The 19,819-nt window shown below is 36.5% G+C and overlaps 1 protein-coding gene across 3 annotated transcripts in view; it reads right to left on the reverse strand.

Moving 5' to 3' along the window:
* LOC150083736 (sodium/hydrogen exchanger 9B2-like) overlaps positions 1-19,819 on the reverse strand; it is a 163,394-nt gene that overhangs the window by 69,658 nt on the left and 73,917 nt on the right. For all 3 annotated transcript variants that reach the window (XM_090378182.1, XM_090378183.1, XM_090378181.1), the window contains exons 5-6: positions 3,153-3,240; positions 528-710 (exon numbers count right to left, since the gene is read on the reverse strand). In XM_090378182.1, the coding sequence (XP_090234308.1) occupies positions 528-710; positions 3,153-3,240 (271 nt within the window). The remainder of the gene's footprint in view (positions 1-527; positions 711-3,152; positions 3,241-19,819) is intronic.

Below are 19,819 nucleotides of genomic sequence, written 5' to 3' on the forward strand. Positions count from 1 at the left end.
AAGTAATTTAGTTTTTATTATCAATTTTTATTTAAAAGCAATGTCAAGATTAAATTCCAAAACAGTTATTTCACCAACGAAAATACTTGCCATAAAGAAATAAAAATTGCAGTATAAGATAACATTTGTATAACAACTCGAAATATCTGTTATATTTAAAAAGATAAAGGTAGCTTAATCAAAACGTACTATTCCTGGTAGGGAAATAAGCTAATCCATCAGCTACCAAATGATTCTCACAATAAAAAATCTCAACTTGTAAATAAGATATTTAGCCATAAAGAGTTAGGAAAAATCTTTTTCCTTGAGGAGGTGGGGAGACATTTTCATATTCTAAATGTGAGATGCCAAAAAATTCTTTGGATTTGGTTTTATTAGATTAATAAAACCAGGACTTAGCTATTATTAATGTGTTTGAACATCAGTGATATATTTGAACACCTATGAAAGAACCTTTATTTAAACTGTTTTATTTGAAGTAAGATTTTATTTAAAATATAACAATTAAGTGCAAATTCAAATCTTACCCCAACATGAAACTCCAAAGCCAAGGAAGTTTTAGTAAGAAGTGAGACACAACAGCAATGGTGGTACTTTCTACAACACAGGGTGTAAAAGCCAATCGCACACATACTACACTGAGTCGCTTGAGAACAGATGGATCAAGTCCTAAGCCTGCTCTTAATAAAATAATAACAAGGGCTGCACTTCTGAAAAAAAAAAAAAATAGAGAAAAGAAAAAAGCAAGTCAGGTCATAAACTTCATTAAACATTTAATATAAAAATGTATTTTAGTTTAGTTCAGTTAATGAATAACTATCACTTGGAGTAAAAACAAAAACAAAAAAAAACCAGAACAAATTACTTATTTTTTCTTGTAATACTCATAATAATTCTATCCCTTTAGATATATTCAACCTGTCAAGGATGAGCTCTATTCTTTCTTTTCTGTAAAAATTTCAGAGACAGGATAGTAATAGCTGAGTGATTTTTTTTTTTATTATACAGCTCAAATATGTATTCAGTTTGGTATACGATGTTAAATATGGTAAGTAGTTTATCTACATACACTGGTATGCAAAATTTAAGGACCAGTCAGGTTTTCACCTGCAGCTTCTCATAGGAGTGGCCTGGATATGGGAAAAGCATACCAAAGGAACCTCGTGAGGTACAGAAATGATGAAGGAAACAACACCGACACAACAATGGAAACAAAACGGTACAGAGGGACTTTATTCAAAAATGGCAACACAGCACTGGTTGCCATGATACAGATGCATCGCTGCCAAAGATGGAACAAAGGGAAGAGGTGGTCCTCTTCCCTTTGTTGGATATGGCCACTCCTAATGGTGATGCAGGCTTTGCACCGCCTGTCGATACTTAGAACAATGTTGTTAATAAGTTCTTGCGGTAACATCGTCCATTCCTCTGTGAGCGCCATCTTCAGCTGGTGAACATTTTCTGGTAGGTGTGGATGTGCCGCTAGGCGTCTCCAAAGAGCGTCCCATATGTGTTCGATGGAATTTAAATCGGAAGAAACAGGCAGACCAATCCATATAAACAATGTCCTCACTTTCCAAAAGCATGTCAACAGCTGCAGTGCGATGGGGTGTGACATTATCATCCATAAACACGAGCTCGGGGGGCCAATGGAATCTCGGAACAGATCCACATGGGGAAGGATTATCTCAGTACAGTAGTGTGCACCAGTTACAGTACCGCCTTCCAGTATCTGGAGTTGTGTATGTCCATCCAAGATAATGCCTCCCCAGATGAGAACACCTCGACTACCACATCGATCTCTTTCGGTGATGTTTGCGGGGTGATACCATGTGCCAACCTCTTGCCAGATTAGCTGACATCTAGAATCGCTGCTGAGACTGAATCTACTCTCATCAGTAAAGAGTACCTTACTCCACTGTTTGCTGTCCAGTCCTTGTGTTCGATGCACCACTGTAAACGGTGTCTCCAATGGGCAGATGTTAAAGGAACACAGTGTACTGGCCGTCGGGCAAACAGTCCACCTTTGTGGAGTCACCTGGCCACAGTAAACCGCGATATACTGTGTCCTGTGCTGCTGTGGAGCTGGTTTGCAATGGAGCCTGAAGTCTGGTGTCAGTCCCTCTTGGCCTGTAGGAGTATATAGCAGTCATCATTGGTCACTGTTTTTCGTGGACAACCACCACTGGTTCTTCAAACAGCTCTACCTGTCGTTCTGAAGGCCAACCACACACGTGAGATGATGCTGTGGGCGATACCTAACTCTGCAGCCACACTCCTTGCGCTTTGACCTTCCCCAAGCTTCCCAATTATTCGAAACTGGGTAAAGTCATCCAGATGTTGTCTACTGGCCATTTCGTTGTCTGCAGCACTGTATGAAACCAATTGAACGTTTGTAACAATCGTGCTCACCATTCGGTAATTTGCACATAACTGCTGAACTGTTGCTTTTATCTGTTTATGTGAGCCCTCTCATCACGATTCAAATTTTTCCATGTGCACCAGCTTTCTACTGAATAGCCGCAGTTATGCAACCACAGGTTGCATAACTGAACAACTACAGGCTGTTTCGTTTGATTTTGTGGTTGTAACCTTTAGAAATAGTGTTGGTCCTTAAGTTTTGCACACCAGCGTACATGTTAAACAATGCCCTTCAAGCAATTATTCCTCCAGGAGGCATGATGAGAACATTTTGAAGTGAAGTGAGTCAACAAATCTCTGAAATGCAGAAATCTCTGAACCTATTTTTTTTTAATAACTACTTTTTTACCAACTTGCTACTGTCACAACTTTCAGATAGTAGCAAGTTGGTTAAAAAGTAGATAGTTACTTCCAAAGAGCATATGAAACATGATATGACATTTAACACTTCCTTGTATCTGATAGATTTATTGCATTACATTTAGGATAACTCTTTAAATCTACATCACAGAACATATACCAAGTTTTCATCCAGGGCAAACTAGCCTTTGATTTGGGGAGAGAGGGATCAAAAAGCAAACAGACCTTCACATAAAAAAAGTTGTGAAATTTTAGTCCTTAATTTCATTGTGTGATTAAGGAATAAAATCATGCATTTTAAAATGCATGATTTTATTTAAGTTTTGATTTTTTGCATCATTTTGCTAATACTAATAATAATTTATTTTTACCTTAGTTCAGATGCCCACTGAGGATTTATATCTTTAGCTACATCAATATAAGGAACATTTCTTAAAACAAATCCTGCAATCAGCATTCCTGAAATAACAAAATCCTAGGAATAAGAATTTATACGTACAGAAAAATTCATTTAAGATTAATCAAATTAACTATTACTTTGAAATATGTATTAAACATGTTAAAATCAGCATGGACAAACTTCAAAACTTGGAGTTTTTGCTATTTTTTGGACCAATCTGTAGTATGCAGAAAGCTTTCTGGAAGAATGGGCTAACTGCAGGCAGCCAGTTTTTTTTTTTTTTTTGTTTTTTTTAAATCCTCAAAGTAATTTTTGGTTTGATCAACTTATGGATTTTTCAGCATGATTTTAATTGACATTAAACTCGCAAAATTTTGTTCACATGGTTAGGTCTACTGTTTAGCAGCCTTAATCATGGGATACCTGAGGGTTTGCAGGAGGAAGCCCTCTCTTTACAGCCAGCCTGATGTTAAACCTTAACATCTAGGATGGGAAGGAAAGTCACGGGTCCTTGCTCCAATTGCTTGAGTTGACTGCAAGATGTATGCTTGCTGCAGATATTATTACTTGGTGAAGTTGTTTGTTCAGCATTTCTGGAGTTCTCTTGGCTATTTCATGCTCTGAATTTTGATCAAGCCTGGGAGTTGGTCAGCAATCTTATTGTTGAGTTGCTTCTTTTAACATTGAACGTAATCCATGCAGGAGAAATGGTTATCCTGAAATGTTAGCATATTAGTATAAACATCTGCCATATAGTGCAAGGAAGCCACAGGCTTTTGCTGCATCAGCCAAAATAAAAGTAGATAAGAAAATAATTAGCACCTCACATATGTAACTGTCTGGTTAACCTATGAATTTCTTCAAACTGTCAACCTCAACTACCTGTGGAGGCAACTTGTTCCAGCAATCAACAACTTGCTGGCTAAAAGAAAACGCTATGTAAGTCGGAATTTCCCTAAATAAGCATTTAGAGAAATTCCGCACTCGCAACTATGCGCGCTGAATTTGATAGAAGCAAAAAAGAAATGATCGATGATCATGTAAATAGAATTATTCAATTTTTTTTTTATCTCATGTGCAGGAAAAATTACAAAAGTGTACAAAATTACAAAAATTTCAAAATTATAAAATTACAAAAAGAGAGAGGAGATAGGCAAAATTGTCAGCAAGTTTTACTTTTCGAGCATCATTGCCAGAATTAACTCTCCAGCTAATAAGCATGCTGCTGCAGAAGTTGAGAGCTGTAGAGATTTAGAAGCGGCTTTTTCCAACACATCACAAAATTTCTCTTTAGCTGCAGAATTGGCATTGGCGACTTTAACATCTTGGAAACCAGCGTGATGTTTGAACGTATAAACCACCCATTGCTTGCCACGAACTTGGGTTGGGGTTCACTGTATTTATCCTTAATATCCTCATAAATACTTCTTGCTTTTGCTTGAATGACCATTGGACTCAGGGGCACCCGCTTCTGAATCTGATTTTCCATCCATATTAATAGCTTTTCCATCTTCGATATAGCATCTGAACACTGTTTTGTGATCACTGTTGGGGCAGACTGGCCCCAGTGTGAAATACGTTGATCCTTTAACATGTTCTTTTATACATGCACTGTCCCTTAAAATAGTATTCACTGTTGAAGCAGCAAGACCTAATTTCGTGCAATAGATGACAAACTTTGTCATACTTCGTACTTCTTAATTAATCATCTTCATTTCTAAATCAATTTTGTTTCGTTTTGTTTCCTAGCACTGCCAGCACTTGCACTTTTCGTTAGTCACTTTCCCTTCATCATTGTAATACGTAAATAGGAATGAAGAGAAGGTTCTGAAAATTTATTTGTCTCTTTTATGGTATTGACCTCCAGAAATGTGTTTTTGAAAAATATCACAAAACGCATTCAAAATTGATTCTTATAACAGAACACATGATAACGATCAAAGTGCAGTGCAATTTCCATTATAAAAATGACCGAAATTTTAGAGAGATAAATAGCTTAGTTATACAGCGAAATTTTCAACTTCCAAGGTCTTGGAACGAATTACAAAAAAAAAAAAAAAAAAAACAATGTGTTATTGGGTTCACATTACGATATTGTCACTATACCTCCATTTATTCCTATGGGATGCAAAATACATTTCCACAATTTTTTTTAAGTTTACACCAGCCGGCAAAAACTTATGTAAAGTCGAATTTCCATAAGTCAAGTGTTACGTAAGCCGGTGAGTTCCTGTAATTTAAATTTATAGCCCCTAGCTCTGGAATTCTTTATAATAGTAAAAGTTCCACCTTCATTCTTTTACTAACCACTCTCAGAGTCTTATAAATCTTAATCAGGTCACTTATAAGGTGTCTGTTTGCAGAGCTCTATAGTCTACATAATCGAAATCTTTCCTCTTACGGTCACCCTTTCACCAATCACACCTCAAGAAGCTTGATGTCTTTTTTCCAGCTGAGGTGTCCATACTTGGACACAGTATTCCAAATGCAGTCTTACAATTGCCTTATACACTGGGATTATAACCTCCCTATCTCTATAAGACCGCTTGATAAATCATTGATAGGACACCATGGGCTTTCCTAGACACCTGTTAACACTGCTCAGAAAACTTCATATCTGTCTATATCATAATTCCCAAACCCCTTTATTCTTCCACTGTTTTTAATTTCACCCCACCAAGTGTATAAGTTATTCTGGGATACTATTCCCCAAGTGTAAGACCTTGCATTTTGCTGCATTAAAACATGGCTGACACTTTTATGACCATTCTTGAAGACTGTTCGAGTCATTCTGAAGGAGCACCACTTGGCACTGATCATTAATGACTCTCCCAATCTATAGATCATCTGTAAATTTTGACATCACACTATTTATTCATTCATCAATATTGTTTATGAAAATCAGAAACAATGGTGGTACAAGAACCAATCCTTGGAGAACCCCACTCCTGACATTACACCAACCTGAAGAATATCCATAAATCACAACCCTCTGCCTTCTGCTCTGCAGCCACTCTGCAATCCATCATAGAATCTTTCCAGTAATCCCAAACGTGTTCCAGCTTATACAGTAACCTCTGATGAGAGACTGAATCAAAGGCCTTGCTAAAATCCAAATAAACTATGCCAAAATTGTTCTTCCATCTAGCTCATGGGTAACTGTGTAAAACTAGCTTACCAATTAGTCAAACATGATTTTCCCTTAACAAAACCATGTGATGTGTCCTTCAGAATACATTTCTATCTAACTATTCCTGAACTGCACTCTTAATGATCGCCTCCAAGATTTTCCCTACCACCAAAGTCAGACCAGCCAGTCCATAGTTACTGACTTCTCTCTTAGAACAACCTTTATGTATTGGTGATATGTTGGCACTTCTCTACACTGGCTGCCTCTCCTCCCTCAAAATTATTGTATATATGCCATCAACTCCAGGAGCTTCACTCAGTTTTAGGCTAAAACGTTTTACTAATAAATAGTCATATGTAATTTTGTAATCACTAATTTCATGTGTCTCAACCTGATTTGCACCTCTCCTCGGCATGAAGGTTTCTATTGTCAGTAAAGATCAATGCAAAGTATCTATTCAATTCATCAATAGCATCAGCTGGGTTATCTAAGACTTTCCCACACCCAGTACAGAAGGGTCTGGCCTAATTCATTTTCTTTTTCTTCTTTGTATTTTGTATACACAAAAATCTCCTTCCTATTCTTTGCTCTCTCAGCTAGTGCTTTCTCATATTCAGCCTTGGCCTCACTAACCTTATATGTTGTTCTATTACAGATCAACTTGTAGTCATTGTAGGCTTCAGTACTTTTCCTCGCGCTCTGTGACTTTCCAGCACTATCTTTTTCTACTCTATTAGACTGGCCAGCTCCATTTTGGCAGTCTCCTCATGCTATATTTTCTTAATAGTATATGCACTTGTGGCTTCTGTGATTATTGCTTTAATGGTATTCCTTATTATAATGTCAGAAATCTGCCCAATTATTAGATGCCACATAATGCCTTAAAATGTCATAGTCCCCTTTCTGAAATTAAAACCCGTAACTTTAATTTTTATTACTCTAACAAATTTCTTCATCTTCCAACTAACAAATGCTTGTCAATCCCAATTTCCAGGGGGCACCACATTTCTGCTAGCCCTATTATGTCAGCATTACTTGTCCTAACCAGGAGTTCAAATTCACCTATTTTACTGATGACACTCCTGACATTATTGTAGACACAGTTAAGACTATGTTTCTATTGAGGGTGTTACTATAGTCCTTTTGTATATGGAGTTTTGTTTTAATTTGCATTTCTCATTATTATAGTGGTAGGCAATATTGCATTGAAATTTGACATAAATAAAACCAAAGATCTGAATAAAAAGGCATCACAAAAAATGTGACTTTATGGACATGTTCCATGTAAGAAAAGACTATACCAACACTATCAGTAGAAACAATGGAAGGGATTATTCCTCCTGGCTTACCATGTTTTTCAATAGTCTATGTACCATAATAATAATAACTAGGCAACTCAACTGAAAGCAATAATTATAACTCCCATTTTTCAGGATTAGAATCTTAATATTATAACTCTGTTGTTATAATGGAATAATGTATTTTTAACCATATCACAAGTGAATTTCCCAAATGCGTGTGTATTGACTTCCCACAGTCAGTTTTCATTAGGGGTGGGTTATGTAGAGCAAGTTTCTTTGTGAAATTTAAGTTTTTGTTAAAATGAACCCTTTGTGCATAAAATGTTTTTAAATATTAATTGATTCTTATTTTGACTTGATTTCTCAGCTTATCATAAAATTATTACAGAAAGCTAAACCAAAGTTTTTTTTTAAAAAAACAGAAAAAATTCATAAAACACAGTTAAAAAATAAAATTCATTACTTTTTTTTAAGCAATATCCTTTACACCTATCAATGCATCATTTAATTCAATTTCATCAACTTCTGAATTAGAGAATTTCTTTGATTTTGACTTTTGTAAGTCAAAATCAAATAACAATGGCTGAAAGATGTGATGACCTCCTCCTCCTCCTCTGAATTTCAAAGCTATTCTGATGCTGCCATCTATGCTCTATCAGCCTGAATGGGTATAAACAAACCTATATCAAATTTCAACAATTTCATGCTATTCATCTGCTCTGTCCACACTGCTGAAAGCCCCAATGCTGTCAACAAAAATGTTTTCTTTGATCTCCCCATTCAAAATTCCAGAAATCACTATTAGTTATTGTGCAAACAGCAAAAAATACAGGATCAAAATGAAATATTAATAAGGCTTTTTTAATTATTTCCAAGGAAAACAGGGGGCATTGCACTCACAAATTTTTCATTTGTTTGATTTTACCAGCATTTGTGTTCCAAACACTAATGGTAGCGAATCAGCTAATGGCAGCTGTTGCTTATTTAAGAATACAGTTGTTTTTTTTTAGAAATCATATTGGTATAGCAAATTTCCTGGAGTATATTTCATCTTCTAACAAAATTTCAAGAAAATACTTCCAATAATATCTGTGTTATAAACTCCTGAAAACTGCTATCAAACTTCACATGGATCATATCTTGTAACCAAAAAAAAAGCATGCACTAGTTGCTGTTTACCACAATGAATACTATCAATATGGTCCTTACATACTGCTCATCAACTCATCTTCTAAGTGGCACTGTCATCAGATGATCCCCTTTGGAAATATTGGCACTTACTTACGGTCTACAGATGCAGAGAACTTCTCCACTCCAACACTACTTGGTGCACTATGGCCATAGCTGCTGATGTGTCAAATAAATTCCCAATCAACCAACGAATCGAACACTACTATAATGAATTATCTTTGGCAAAAGAAAGAGTTATAGCTGTTTTGTTTTACTACAACTTTCCAGAATAATGATTTCAAATAAGTACAATAAATAAGAAACATTCAACAAGACAGACAGAGAATTTTTTTTTTTTTTTTGTAAAGAAAAAAAATTATATATCCTTCCTTCCTTCAACATGTATTGTATCGACTAAAAACATTTCAATGAAATTTTAGCATTAGCATTAGTAGAGGCATATGATGCAAGAAAGCAAGCTTATGCAGCATCAGCCAAAACACACACACACACACACACACACACACACACACTTCAATTTCACCCCTCCGTTCGTTCGAAATACCTGTCCAGCTGAGCCTTAAATTTATTTAGGCTATCAACTTCCACAACAAGGGATAGAAGTCAGTTCCACCAACCAACTACCCGCCGGCTAAAGGCAAATTTCCACACATCTATTCTACATATGTCTTTCCTCAATCTGAATTTATGCCCTCTCAGGTGATTATTCTGAGCAAGAGAAAGAATCCCATCGGCATTGAGAATGCTCAAACCATTCAAGGCTTTATGCACCTCTATCAGATCACCCCGCCGGTGCCTAGTCTCCAGACACTGTAATTTGCAAAACTTAATTCTTTCTTCGTAAGAGCAACCCTTTGTTCCATTCACTAATCTTGTTGCCCATCTCTGTACTCATTCCAGCAGCTCTACATCCTTCTTGAAATGAGGCCTCCAGACCTGTATACAGTACTCAAGGTGTGGCCTGACCATTGCCTTATACAAAGGAATAATCACCTCCTTATCCCTGCTAGAAAAATTCCTGTATATCATTGAAAAGACACCATGAGCTACTCTTGCAGCCCATCTGCACTGCTCAGAGAACTTCATATCTGTCTGCACAATAACCTCCAGGTCCTTTTCATTCTCTACCACTGTCAGTGTAATAAAACAGAGTTGATAGGTTGCTCTGGGGTTACTGTTTCCCATATGTAGTACTTTACATTTGTCAATGTTAAACTTCATTTGCCACCTCTCAGCCCATCTGCTCAACCTTTCCAGATCCTGGTGCAGCAGCATAGCGTCAGTAGTGTCCTTAACAACCCTGCCAACCTTTGTATCGTCTGCAAACTTGGACATTAAGCTTGATATATCATCATCAATATCATTTATAAATACAGAAAACAATAATGGACCCAATACTGAACCCTGAGGGTCTCCACTAATAACATTGGTCCACGATGAGCAGTGTCCATTGATTACCACTCTCTGTCTTCTCCCACTCAACCATCCCTTTATCCATAGCAGCAATTTGCCTCCAATGTCAAACTGCTCCAATTTGTGCAGCAGTCTTCCATGTGCAACAGTATCAAAAGCCTTTCTAAGATCCAAAAATATAATATCAAAGTTATTCCCTGCATTCAGTTCGTTTGTGACTGCATCATAGTATCCATCAAATTAGTCAGGCAAGACTTTCCTTTAACAAAACCATGCTGTGTCCGAGCAATAACTGAAGTCTTGTCTAGATGATCCTGCAGTGCTTCTTTAACCAGTGCCTCCATTAATTTTCCTGGAACAGAAGTTAAGCTCACAGGTCTATAATTACTTGTGTCAGCCTTTGATCCTCCTTTGTTAATTGGGGCTACATTTGCACATCTCCAGTCCATGGGTACCTCTCCTGAGTCCAAGGAAGCTCTCATAATTATGGCTAAGGGTTTGCTTACTTCCTTTGCTGCCTCCTTTAATATAACTGGATAGATCCCATCCACCTCAGGTGCTTTTCTTGTGTTTATCTTCAACAATTTCTCCTCCACTTTACTCTCAGTTATTACAAGATTATCTAGCTTACTGCCAGAGTTGAATACACCTCTGGCGTTCCCCTCGCTGAATAATTCCTCATGTCTGAATGTCGATGCAAAATATTCATTTAGTTTGTTAGCTATCTGAGCAGGATCATCAACAGTTGAAAAATCGATATCAAGTGGACCAATCTGATTCATCCCCTTCCTTCTAGAGTTTACATAAATAAAGAACTCTTTGCTGTTATTCTTTGCATCCTTTGCCAAAGATTTCTCGTAATCTGCCTTTGATTGCCTAAACTCCTTTGTAACTTGGTTACAGATCAGCTTATATCTATCATAGGCTTCTGTGTCACATGTTAATTTATATGTATCCCATGCATTTTTCTTCTCTGCCATATGTCTCATTAGTTCATCTGACATCCATTTAGGCCTATATCTTGAACAATATTTCTTAGTTGGTAGGTGAAGCCTAGTAGCTTCCAAGATAAGTTCTTTGAATGCTTCCCATTTTGAATTTGCTGTTGATAACATCATCAGTTGGTCCCACTGTATAGAATTTAAATACTGTCTCAGACCACTGTAGTCGCCTTTATGAAAGCAAAAACCCTTCCCTTTACCCCTGATGGTAGTTACCTCTTTGAGTAAATCCCACTTCAGCACACTGTGATCACTGCCACCTAGTGGTTCCTTTATCTGCAGATTCTTAATACATGAAGAATTACTACTGAATCAGATCAAGAGTATTACTCCCTCTAGCTGCTTCCCGAACATGCTGATGTAGAAAACAATCATCCTATAAATCCACAAAAGCCTTGCTAGTGTGTGAGTGACCAACCCACAAATTCCAGTCAATATCTGAGAAATTAAAATCCCCCGTTATAAGACTCTCTGATTTACTGGCCCACTCTATTTCCCTGTACAGTTTCTTATTATACTCATCAGAGTCATTAGGCCTATAGCACACTCCTACCCTCAATTTTGATCTCCCAATGCTTATGCCACACCAAACTGACTCGACACTGCACTGTCCAGCAATGTCGACTGGCTTCACTTCCTTGGATTTTATGTGTTTCTTAACTAATAGCATAACCCCTCCTTCCTTCCTATCCTATCTATCCTTTCTTAGATAGTATGAATCAGAGCTGTAATACTCAATATGTTCTACGTTGATAATAATATTAGTAAATTTATAAGAGGAGTTTACCTCAATATAGTACGTGGAACACTTCCGTATGATACCCTCCAGAAATTAAAACGGAAAAAACGAAAAAATCGACAACTTACCGGTACATTAAAGTAAAATATAAATAATTAAAGTAAAATATAAATAATTAAATAATCAATTTAACACAATTCAAAATCAATTCAAAACAATTAAAATTCAAATTAACGCAATTAAAAGAATCTAACGAAAATATTCAAAACGATTTTCCTTCCTGAAGCTGACAATGCTTTTCGACCGACTGTCGTGATCACAGGAATGAAAATTATCGAAACAGGCTAAACCTGCAACTTAAATAGTGATTATGTGTCTTCGCGCATGCGCGTAAAGGTCCACGCATCGGAGATCAAATATGGCCGCCGAACATTAACAGAATTCTCGTGTAATTTAATTTCAACGGTTTCTGCAATTAATAGTCGCGTATAATTACGTTGAACGTTAAGTATTTTGGCCTCGTTAAATAAAAAAGTATGTTTTTCGTTAATGGCATGAAAGGCTAATTCTGACGCTGCTGAACGAGAAGCACGAACAGAGGCTTCGTGTTGATTTACACGGATATTAAGAGAAAACCGCGTGGAACCCTGATAAGACGAGTCGCAATCACCGCAAGAAATGTTGTATACTAGATCATTAATTTGTGTTGCGAACGCCGAAAGAACCGAGCGATTGTTCAGTATAGTGTGTAACTTCCGTATAGGCCTAGCTATAATTTTAAATTCGGTATCTTTAAAGAATCTGTTAAGCTGTTTGTGCCACTGTTCAACATATGGGACAGAAATAAAGTATTTTTTGATATTACTATTGTTGATTGGTGCAGTATTTTGTATCCCATCCTTAGCTTGTACCCTAATTCGATTTATTGTGTTAATGGGATAACCCCTGTTCAAGAATCTGCTAGTTAATATTTGTATTTCTGAGTCTAAAGCAGAATCCGTCGTTGAATATTTATAGGCATTTAGAAATTGATTAAAGATAATCGATCTTTTGTAGGTGAACGGGTGGTAGCTATTATAATGTAGAAGCATACCGGTGTTAGTGGGTTTTCGATAGATGCTAAATTGTATTTTGTTCGAGTCCCGGGTAAGCGTGAAATTTAGAAAGTTTAATGACTTAGTATCCGTATCTTCCCTTTCCAATGTAAATTTGAGTCTAGAATGAATATTGTTAAACGAATGTAAAATATCTTGGATAGTACTACTATCGGTAATAACTAGAACATCGTCTAAATACCTCCCATAGTATGTGATACGGGGACGAAAAGGTGTCAAATGTATCTGCTCAATCGTTGAGAGATAGATCTCTGACATTAAGCCACTCAGGCTCAAACCCATTGGTAATCCAAAAATTTGTTTGTACACCTTGTCTCGAAAGGTGATGTAGTTAGCCTCAACTAATAGTTTAATTAAGTGAAAAATCTCCTTTATAGGCAGCTTCGTATAATTAATCGGTGTCGAGTTTTTATTTAACATATCCCAAATAATATCTAATGTGTATTCAACGTTTACATTCGTATATAATGATGTAACATCTAATGAGAATAAATTGTCATTGTCGCCGAGTCTACAGTCTTTAAGATTATTAAATAATGTATCGTAATTCTTAATCCCAAATTGTATAACCTGTCTAAAAGGTTTTATAATGTTATATACATGTGTGGCTAAGGCTGAAAATGCCGAGTTCCTGTAGGAAACAATAGGTCGAATCGGAAATCCAGGCTTGTGTAATTTTACCTGACCAAAAAGTGCAGGAATATTGTATGTTCTGGACTTCAATTCCTTCAACTGAACCATAGTAATGTAGTCGTTTTTACGATATGTGGTTAACGTTTTATTGTATTGATTTACCAAATTGGTAAACAGTGTCGGGTCCACTTCACAATAAGTGGAGCTATCAGATACAACTGAATCTAACTTATTAATATAATCATGTTTATCTAGTATTACCACTGTATCTCCTTTATCTGCCCTCTGTATAATAATGTCCTTATTTTCTCGAAGTTCTCGTAAAGCTGAACTGTCATGTGTATTCAATTTAGGAAGTCGTGTTTCTTTTATGTTATTCACTACTTGGTTAACTTGTTGAATAAATACATCTTTTTTTTTTTTTTTTTTTTTTTTAAGTTGCAGGTTTAGCCTGTTTCGATAATTTTCATTCCTGTGATCACGACAGTCGGTCGAAAAGCATTGTCAGCTTCAGGAAGGAAAATCGTTTTGAATATTTTCGTTAGATTCTTTTAATTGCGTTAATTTGAATTTTAATTGTTTTGAATTGATTTTGAATTGTGTTAAATTGATTATTTAATTATTTATATTTTACTTTAATTATTTATATTTTACTTTAATGTACCGGTAAGTTGTCGATTTTTTCGTTTTTTCCGTTTTAATTTCTGGAGGGTATCATACGGAAGTGTTCCACGTACTATATTGAGGTAAACTCCTCTTATAAATTTACTAATATTATTATCAACGTAGAACATATTGAGTATTACAGCTCTGATTCATACTATCTAATTAATTTTCATACTCTTATTGACTATTTCATTCACTTCCGGTCTCTCCAGTAGTATACAATCGATACACACAATTATGGGAGATTTTTTGAATGGCTTGGTACAAAATTACATTAAATCTACACTAAGGTACTCGGCCCAAAGTTACCATATTTCTTTCCTAAAATATTGCCTTCAAAACAACATCGTTCCGAAGTTTGCCAGGGTGAATTTAAATCAAAAAATTTCAGGCATAAAACAACTATCACTGGCGACATCACGTAATATTGTTAAGCTTGCCTTAAAATCTCGATATTCGGATAAACAAAAATACCTTTCCCAGGTTAGGAAGCTTCGCGATAAATTAAAAAATTATCTACATCCGAACGATTGGTCTGTATTGAAGACCTCCATAGATTTGCGACGGGTAGCACAAGCCTCAGAAATAAAAAACAGACACGTTAATAAGTTGCAAACATTATCGAATAGTTCAAGACACGTTCATACGAATTCTAACACATTGTCGCGAGCTTGCGACCAAGTTCACACGAGTTGGGTGACATCCCCCCCACAGACACATAACGCACTACCACAGAATATGTCGGCTAGTTCACGAACACCCCCTCACCCAGTATCCAACGAACCGACATATCAACAGGTTACAAATCTTTCCTCGTGTACACTATCGCAGGACCAGATTTCACTTTTATCCAAAGGATTAAATTATAATTTTCCACCTCGAAAGCTGCCAAAAAAACAATGCGTAATTGATTTTGAATTTGGACTTCGTAGTGTTCCACAAAAAGATGTATTTATTCAACAAGTTAACCAAGTAGTGAATAACATAAAAGAAACACGACTTCCTAAATTGAATACACATGACAGTTCAGCTTTACGAGAACTTCGAGAAAATAAGGACATTATTATACAGAGGGCAGATAAAGGAGATACAGTGGTAATACTAGATAAACATGATTATATTAATAAGTTAGATTCAGTTGTATCTGATAGCTCCACTTATTGTGAAGTGGACCCGACACTGTTTACCAATTTGGTAAATCAATACAATAAAACGTTAACCACATATCGTAAAAACGACTACATTACTATGGTTCAGTTGAAGGAATTGAAGTCCAGAACATACAATATTCCTGCACTTTTTGGTCAGGTAAAATTACACAAGCCTGGATTTCCGATTCGACCTATTGTTTCCTACAGGAACTCGGCATTTTCAGCCTTAGCCACACATGTATATAACATTATAAAACCTTTTAGACAGGTTATACAATTTGGGATTAAGAATTACGATACATTATTTAATAATCTTAAAGACTGTAGACTCGGCGACAATGACAATTTATTCTCATTAGATGTTACATCATTATATACGAATGTAAACGTTGAATACACATTAGATATTATTTGGGATATGTTAAATAAAAACTCGACACCGATTAATTATACGAAGCTGCCTATAAAGGAGATTTTTCACTTAATTAAACTATTAGTTGAGGCTAACTACATCACCTTTCGAGACAAGGTGTACAAACAAATTTTTGGATTACCAATGGGTTTGAGCCTGAGTGGCTTAATGTCAGAGATCTATCTCTCAACGATTGAGCAGATACATTTGACACCTTTTCGTCCCCGTATCACATACTATGGGAGGTATTTAGACGATGTTCTAGTTATTACCGATAGTAGTACTATCCAAGATATTTTACATTCGTTTAACAATATTCATTCTAGACTCAAATTTACATTGGAAAGGGAAGATACGGATACTAAGTCATTAAACTTTCTAAATTTCACGCTTACCCGGGACTCGAACAAAATACAATTTAGCATCTATCGAAAACCCACTAACACCGGTATGCTTCTACATTATAATAGCTACCACCCGTTCACCTACAAAAGATCGATTATCTTTAATCAATTTCTAAATGCCTATAAATATTCAACGACGGATTCTGCTTTAGACTCAGAAATACAAATATTAACTAGCAGATTCTTGAACAGGGGTTATCCCATTAACACAATAAATCGAATTAGGGTACAAGCTAAGGATGGGATACAAAATACTGCACCAATCAACAATAGTAATATCAAAAAATACTTTATTTCTGTCCCATATGTTGAACAGTGGCACAAACAGCTTAACAGATTCTTTAAAGATACCGAATTTAAAATTATAGCTAGGCCTATACGGAAGTTACACACTATACTGAACAATCGCTCGGTTCTTTCGGCGTTCGCAACACAAATTAATGATCTAGTATACAACATTTCTTGCGGTGATTGCGACTCGTCTTATCAGGGTTCCACGCGGTTTTCTCTTAATATCCGTGTAAATCAACACGAAGCCTCTGTTCGTGCTTCTCGTTCAGCAGCGTCAGAATTAGCCTTTCATGCCATTAACGAAAAACATACTTTTTTATTTAACGAGGCCAAAATACTTAACGTTCAACGTAATTATACGCGACTATTAATTGCAGAAACCGTTGAAATTAAATTACACGAGAATTCTGTTAATGTTCGGCGGCCATATTTGATCTCCGATGCGTGGACCTTTACGCGCATGCGCGAAGACACATAATCACTATTTAAGTTGCAGGTTTAGCCTGTTTCGATAATTTTCATTCCTGTGATCACGACAGTCGGTCGAAAAGCATTGTCAGCTTCAGGAAGGAAAATCGTTTTGAATATTTTCGTTAGATTCTTTTAATTGCGTTAATTTGAATTTTAATTGTTTTGAATTGATTTTGAATTGTGTTAAATTGATTATTTAATTATTTATATTTTACTTTAATTATTTATATTTTACTTTAATGTACCGGTAAGTTGTCGATTTTTTCGTTTTTTCCGTTTTAATTTCTGGAGGGTATCATACGGAAGTGTTCCACGTACTATATTGAGGTAAACTCCTCTTATAAATTTACTAATATCTATCCTTTCTGTACACATTGTACTCCCCAAATTCCAGTTCTGCATTCCTCATATCTTTGTGACACCACGTCTCTGATATCCCAACAATATCTGCTTTTGATGTTTTGAGCAATACCTCAAATTCATCAAATTTATTTACTAAACTCCTAGCATTGGTGTACACGTAAGTATACATACACCTGTTTCTATTCTTAGCTACCCTAACACAACCCATGTGTTTACTTGTACCGCAATGACTCCCAGCAGTCTCTAAAATATTCTGCATCTTGTTTTTCAGGCTACTGCTCATTCCAATAGAAGCAATGCAAGAATCACTTTCACCTCTGCCAGTGGCTACTGTTAATCTATTAGTCCTTGTATCCCCCCAAGCTAGCAGTTTTCCGACCCACCTAACACTGCCTCGACAGCATCAGCAAATATTCTTGCACCTTTTCTATTTAAGTGTATCCCATACCTATAGAAGCAGTCTCTCCTGTTAACAAGTACAGACCATATTTATCTAGTAGAAGCTGCATTATAATTTGGTAAAAAATTGGTATAAAAAAAGAAAACACCACAATGTTCACTGGATAATAATAAAAAAAAGTTTGCATTATCTCTCTATACGTTAGAAAAGTTTTCCTCCTAGTGATATTTATTCGAGCAAATGGGAGAAGAGAGCGAAGCAATATGTCAATACAAATTCAATTAATTATTGACAACTGCCTCCATAACGTTCACCAACCTCGTGCACGTCTTCACTGTCTAACATTTGATGTTCCATTGTAACATTTTTTGTATATTAATGAATATTGTATATTTGTAAATATTTTAAATATTTGTATAGTTTATAAATATTTTAGTCCTGCTCTTTCAGATGCAAAAATATTCCTCATGCATTATGGGAACCCAAAGCAAAAGGCCTTCTCCTAAGTGACTTATGTAAAAGCAGGTAAATAACTACATAATGATATTTATTCGACCTTGAGAATGCCAGGCAGCACAAATGCACAGATAAATAATTACATAGGTCATTTCCTGATTAGATATCGATCACAGTGACACAGTGTTTTTTTGTCTGGCAGCACCGGGGATCTCCCCCAACTCCACGTTTTTACTCTGTGTAGAATACAATACTCTCCATAAGGCCACGGTGTGTTTTGTGAAGTATTAGTGTGGATTGCGTTGTTCCTTTGACCACTTAGCCCGGGGAGAGCCCCGTTTCCATCACCATCCTGGGGAGGCAGGCCAGGACACACTAGGAGAGAAGAAAGCACTGGTGGGTGAACCCTGGGGTAGCCTGGACATCCAAGGAGAGCCTAAAAGAAAAAAAAAAGTAAAAATTTTTTATTGGAAAGGAGATAATGGGGAGATAGGAAGAGGGTTGGACGAAAGGGGTAGAGAATAGAGGGGGCAGTAGTTCAGGCACACACACTTGATTTAAAAGGGCAGACAGTTAGGGAATCCCTGGTACAGGATGCCCATCATGGTCCAGAGGGTGGGAGTTGAAAGTGGGTGGTGGGGTGAGCCACCAGGCAAAAGGGATAGGGTACACACAGGGTGGGGGAAGGAGACTCAACCACCCCAGGTGGTAGGAATAAAAGAACATAGGGAAAGAGATTCCTATGATGGAGTGTGCTTTTTGCAGCTCTGTCCCACACTGGCCTGGGGGTTACCCTAATGGCTAGTGTCAGCATCCGACACCATGCCAGCTAGGAACAGCTACAGCATGGTGTCAGCTTGGATAACCGAGAGGCCCCTGAGGACCTGCATAGCCATCAGTCTGTCTGGTGAAGAGGCTAAGATAGAACATGCAATTAATAATAACTTTCATTCACTTGACATTCACACAATTTAAATACTTTTTATAGTTTTTTCTTACACTTTCTATTTTCTTTTATACATTAGATTAGATATCGATCAGTATATTTCGACAGGCTCAACAGTGGGTTGGGGGGGAATCCCTATTACGGCCTGGGGTTCATACTTGTAATGCGGTACACATTCTTTGATCAATTGGTCAATTTGATCAATCTTTTACATATAAAAGATTTTACTTCCTCCATCATGCCTATACATATTACATAGAAAAGCGTGCTTCGGGGGTTGGAAAGCAAAGCGAGCAGGGGCAGAGCCCCCCAGTTTACATTCAAATTTTTTTTTGGAAATTATATTACTGTAGAAAATGTCTCCCATGAATGCTGTCTAATGAAAGAGTTTTTGAAAGTTCGTGACCACTTTCATTGCAAAGGTGACCACTTTCATTGCAAATCTTTTAGTTTTGGTTTGTGTGCGCAGTCAAAAAAGTGGGTGGTCTTCACACTGTTTTCTGAAAAAAAAACTATATATATAAATATTCTTTCTTCAATGGATATTTCATCTAC

This window comes from Mastigoproctus giganteus, chromosome 7 (assembly GCF_048544385.1).
Source record: "Mastigoproctus giganteus isolate SK-2022 chromosome 7, ASM4854438v1, whole genome shotgun sequence".
NCBI classification, from domain to species: domain Eukaryota; kingdom Metazoa; phylum Arthropoda; class Arachnida; order Uropygi; family Thelyphonidae; genus Mastigoproctus; species Mastigoproctus giganteus.